Below are 6,086 nucleotides of genomic sequence, written 5' to 3' on the forward strand. Positions count from 1 at the left end.
ACTCACGCTTTCAACTATAAAAAATACTAAATCTCCACAAAACCCCTTCTGAGAATGCAAATTGACAAATGATATAATGTGACCAACTGATGGTTGTTATTGACTTGAATCCTCCGAAGAGTTAAAATCAAAAACGACCACTAGCGAAAATAGCCGTTATAAGTGGCTGTAGGAAATAAGCATATGTGTTCTTTATTCTCCAATCAATCATGATCTGAGTGTTAGGCCTAATTGTCGGGAATCTTAACAGAAGTTAATCAAATCCTAAATATTTTAGGTAGATAAACTGCTTTCGCTATCGATTTTTATACATTATTGACTTTTTGACATCTCTGCCAAATTGATTTGATGACTTCAGAGGAGAAAATGCTTTACTTCCCACCATATATTGCATATATTAAGTGAAATATTTCTCGTTAGGAAGCAAGAAATTAGTGGTATTTATGCAAACTACTGAGTAGTAGTATGATTACACCCATGAAATTTCGATTGTACATTTTTTAGTACCTTATAGATAATGTAATGTTTTAGATAGTCAATCATGAATAAACTAAAAATAATATATACTAGGTAGACAAAATGACTTGAAAATCTATTAGCAAGACAAAACTCTCGAATATCACCTATATATTATATTGTGGAGAATTCGTTAGACTACATTAAAATACAATGTATTGTTTTACTATTATGTGTATTTGTCTCAAAAATGAATACTCAGATGTAAAAACATGTATCAATTCAATACAGATAAGCTCAATTTTAATTTTGTTTTCATATTGATTGCAATTGAACGATGAAAGAAAAAGAATGATTAATCGTTTATAAACTTGATACATCTGGGCTACCTGTTCCTGTCATCTAGATATTTCAACAAGTTATCTAATTTTGTTTGTTTTAATACATCATTATGCCTATTAATCGCACAACATATTCAGGTGCGTTTCTGAAAAGTGTAAGACCTTTCGCTGTAAAGGTTACAGAAGGCTTAATCAGAGATATCGTGGTTGCTGGCAATATGCAGCGAGAAGAATGTACATTATCCAGATGTCGATTGACTGGGCTGCTAACTTCTAACTGGCGATCACTCATTATTTATCGTCAGGAAGGACGAAGAAGTAAGAAACCGAAACTTATTGAAGTACTTTGTGCTGAGAATTCTATATTGTACCAAAAATATAATATTGAATAAAGCTAGTAATAATAATAATAAATAATAAGAAAGCCTACGTAATGATCGTAAGCAGTGGCAGGTAGCGAAAACAGAAGAGATGGAAAAGGCTGCAGCGATAGGTGACAGTAGAAAACTGTTCAAACTTATCAAGAAAACAGGTAATAAAAATACAAACGCGACTGTTATTAACTCTAAATCCAGAATATTAAATCAATGAACAGAACACTTTAAGGAATAGTTCAACTGGACTTCAGCCACGCTTCAGTTACTTACCATCTCCAAGCAGCCAGAATGTCCAGTTGATGTTAGTCCTCTCACCTTTAGTGATGTTGGAAATACTATAAACAATCCAAGGTGAGAGAGAGAATCAGGGCCTGATGAATTACCCCTGAGGATTTTAAGAATGCAGGTCCAGCATTAGCGGTTAAATTAACTGAAATGTTTGCTAAAATCTGGGATAAAAATTAATATATCAATGCCAAGGTTTGACTTCATAGTTTCAAATAAATTGAGCATTGGGTAGAAAGTTAATAAATATAACCGAATTTAGTTATTTATTAACTCTAAAGAAGTGACTGACATTAAACCACAAAACGTCAGAAACACAGTGGAGAAGGCAAGTGAGTCAACTCGATTTAATCAAGCGCTAATCGATATTTATAGCCAGATAAAAATAAGTTATAAACGTGTGATGAGTAAGATAATACATGAAGACACATATGCTTACATAAAAACAGTCAAAGTTGATAAGCGAACAATTAACAAGGTCAAAATTTAGCTTGAGAAGAATGGATAAATTAGTTTGTCCAGAAGCTAGAACAAGCTATATGGGTTTAACAGCAACCGACGCTACAGACTGTAGTAATTTAATAGTTAAACTAATGAGTCGATTAAAGCTCACTGAAGACAATGGTGGATAGTCGCGCAGTATCGCGGATTGGTTGAATTTAGACATTAACACCGTCTCAGTGGTCTGGAGGTTAGGTGTTCGCACGCGTGGACCTAAAATCATTGGTTCAAATCCCACGTGCGGGATCGTAGATGCACACTACTTAGGAATCCGATACTATGACAAAACGGCTGTCCAGTCTTTTAATAGTGGTCTATTTTTAATCGACTCATGAATTCAAATATTAAAATATATACATATTATTAACTCACTACCCAATACTCAATTTATTTGAGACTATCAAGTCTATTCTTGGCAATGATACCTATAATATGGTAAACTATATCAAATGCTAGAAAGTAATGCTCATCTATACATTCGTAACATAAAATCTTGAAGGACATGATTTTGAGAATGATCAACTTAAGAATAAAATAAACGGGATTCAGTAGGCTTAAACAATCATATGAATAATGGAAGTTATCGAAACTAAACCCTATCGATAATTTTCAATATTTTCTTATTGAGAAAAGTTAACATAATAAAGATCTTTGCTAATCAAATTAATGAAGTTAATTAATCTGAAATCATTTGATTTAGTTAATCTACATGTTACATCATGTAATAAGAAGTAAGTAGTTTGAAGATATTGATGACAACAAAATTGCGTTAACTTGAGAACTATTAAAAGAATAAAAGCATTTGTTTTTCTTAAAATTTTAACGATTATGATGACTTTATTCTGCGAAGATTCATGTAAACTTATTTTATATTAACGGTTAACTTCTGGATTTCAGTAGCAAGTCAGAGTGGTGATTTGATAGTTATGGTTTGATTTTTGTGTCTTATGATGAAACTAACATACTTTCAAATCCTATTTTAAAATCTTTATCATGAGATTGAAGTAGATGTATTGCTCATCCAGATTGATATAAAGCATATTAAAGCTTAGGATGTTACATTTTAATCAAGTATGAAGTATACAGAAGAAATTAAGTCATTCTGTCAACCTTGAGAAAATTATGCCACATTTCTTCTTTTATAGTTATTATTCACCTACTACAAACTCTTATGAATGTTTCGAGCAATTCTAACAGTACTCTAATCAAACTAGAATTTGAGACGTTAACAGTTAAAAAATTCAATCAGTATTTTACTTCAATGTTCCAAAATATTTCTGTATCTAATAAATACCAGAGTTAATAACTTTATCTTCAAAAGATTGGCTATGAAAAAGAGAATAGGTGAGGACAAATTGGTTAACGAAAGATGATCAATCTAAGTTTCGTAACATTTGGCGGTTGTTCATAAAAACTATAAGATCTTTATAAGATATGCTTTTTCAAATATTTTGAATCTATTTACTTTATTCGACATGTTTGCGAAAAAAATCTATCTTCAAGTTGAACAAATTTACATAGCCTACTTAACCGTTGCACACGGACAAGTAGATTTGAGATGGATTCGTGGTAGTTCTCGTAGAACGTTAATCAAGCTAACAGTGAGATAGTTAGTCACTAACTAAACCGAACAAGGATCGACTAAGTAATAAATTGAAAATATATGGATCATGGAATTTAGCGCTTATCCCTAGACTTCTTCAGTTTCTGAACTGGATTTCCTGCCAGGTAAAACATAATTACTGCTGATAAGTTTTTTGTATGGTCCCAGTCACTGTTCAATTTTATTTAACTGTCGACTGTTTTCTGGTTGACATCATTTTGTAATAAATGTTTTGGATTCACATTTCGTTGAGCTTCACAGTAATAAGTGATACTATTAAGCAGATGTCCTGTCTACCACAAAATGATAACTTACCTTTGTATCGAAATCTGCAACATCACCGTTGAAATTATTTAGATTTAACCAGCAAGTACTGAAATTTTTGTAGTATATCAGTATAGAATTCGTAACAATTCGAACGTTATATGGTACAGAAAGACTAGCCATAAGCGAACTAAAAAGAAATCCATATGGATAAGTTGTTTTTTTTTTCTATACAGTAAACTTTATGCTATACAATCATAGAGATCACAGTCAAGCAAGTTGTGATGAATGACAGTGAAATTTCATGAGCAGTACATAGTTCAATTTTAAATAATACCATTGATATGTTAACAAATGAAAATAAAATATAACAAAATTAATGGATAAAGCAAAGGATAAAATGACACAGCTGAATATTTCAAAAGAATTCCATTCAGTGAAGAAAATAAAAGTATTCTTATATGTTTCAAGATGATTATACGTTAGTTAGTTGGAGTATATTCTTGAATTCGTGTTGAAAGTCAGTAAAGATTTTTCTTATTTAGACTATATATTATTTAAACAAAGTACTTTAAAATAATTTTGGGTGCGTATTGATTGTTATGAATTTAAAAAAAGAAGGCCGTTGCCAAATCGTTTTGATTTTATGTTCGGCTTTATCACGTTAGTTATCCACCAATCGGAATACGACTTGTCTAATCTTAGCACTGTGTCAAGTCACTGACGTTCTACTGGTATTAGCAGTCTAGCGTCCTTATTGGTCCCTTGTCCGCCTAGCCCTTCCAATGGAGTCCAGAACACCAATTGCAGCTTCTGCTGTGCGAACCATTCATTTCAAGCATACTCGGTTTATATACCAGACTAACAGACCGCGTCACACCATAAAATATAAAATAATATGTGTACAAGAGCAAGCCAAATGTGACTGTAAACGTGGGAGACAGTATTCAATAAACTGAATATAATTTAGGGACAGTAATTCGTATAATAATAATCCATTGGTCACAATGAAGCTTGTAATAAGATGAATATATGTAGATTAAATTTAGTCACTGAATATTTATACAATAAGAATATATATAGAATAATAGTCCATTAATAGGTCCCGGAAGTTACCCGTACTTTCATTATCACTAGGATATAACACTGATGAAATCCCAAAGTATTAATAAAGAACTCAAAACAATGTCCAGTATTTGACTATTTATTTATTAGACTACTTAAAGATGGTATATTTCATTTAATTATATTCGAACTTATTATTTCTCTACCAAATGAATAAATTTTTTAAGTTATGGAAGTCTCATTTTCATAGTTCAAAATAGATCATAATGGTTATGAATACATCTATTCTAGTTTCTCAAGGGTTTTGTTTAAATCCAATCCAATCAAACTGATACACAATTTCACGATATTGATTACGAATTCACTAAACCATAGTACATATATCAAATGGGATTTGAAAGATATGATTTGATTTCTCATAAATTTTTCTCTTTCGTTATTCATTTGCTTGGTCATTTCGCTATTTTTGTTACCTTTGTATTATTCCAACTTTTTGAAACTAAAAAAGTTTATTTACATTTATAAGCAAGGATAGACAGTGACTAGCAGTGGAATCCAGGACACGCGTTTCATCCTATTTGTGACTCGTCAGCTGGATGTACCTGCATCTCAGAGTTGATATCCACTTTGGGACTCGAACCCAGTACCTTTCGCTTCAAACGCCATCGCGTTATCTACTCGGCCACTGAGTCCTGATAGCCACTTGCTTGTGTAATGGGGTGAAGTTTAAATTCACTTAGTATTGTTTGTTTGAATCTTCCCATCTTCCATCTTTGCTAATAATGCTTGTGAATTAAGGCAATATCGAGGCAACAAGCACAGTATGCACATATGCCAATAAGAGACTGACCAGTTTCAGTCCTAAACATCAATGAGAAGATTCAAACAAACAATACTAAGTGAATTTATATTTACATTTGTTTAAAAATTGATTATTTTATCTATTCAGGTTTGTAACCTAAGGTATTGAATAAGTTTTCAAGGTTTCTGTGGGACCACTTAAAATATATTACCCCCACTTTTCAGATAAAACTATTCACTATCTATCGTTTATTCATTTTACTTAAATTTTATTAATAAAAATAGATGTATTGCCACTTTGTATCCAAAAAACATTTCTATTTGATCATTGCCCAGTAATGTAACATTAGTGAAAAGATAACCAATCACAAATGAGACTGATGTTAAAGTTAA

General features: G+C 31.6%; 1 protein-coding gene across 1 annotated transcript in view; it reads right to left on the reverse strand.

Annotated features, from left to right (window-relative positions):
- Smp_176940 (putative cationic amino acid transporter) overlaps positions 1-4,010 on the reverse strand; it is a gene marked incomplete at its 5' end in the record, with an annotated part of 37,510 nt that extends 33,500 nt beyond the window's left edge. The window contains one exon of the mRNA XM_018794946.1: positions 3,879-4,010. Within this exon, the coding sequence (XP_018649307.1) occupies positions 3,879-4,010 (132 nt within the window). The remainder of the gene's footprint in view (positions 1-3,878) is intronic.
- Positions 4,011-6,086: the final 2,076 nt, after the last annotated feature.

This window comes from Schistosoma mansoni, chromosome 1, assembly GCF_000237925.1.
Source record: "Schistosoma mansoni strain Puerto Rico chromosome 1, complete genome".
In the NCBI taxonomy this organism is placed as follows: domain Eukaryota; kingdom Metazoa; phylum Platyhelminthes; class Trematoda; order Strigeidida; family Schistosomatidae; genus Schistosoma; species Schistosoma mansoni.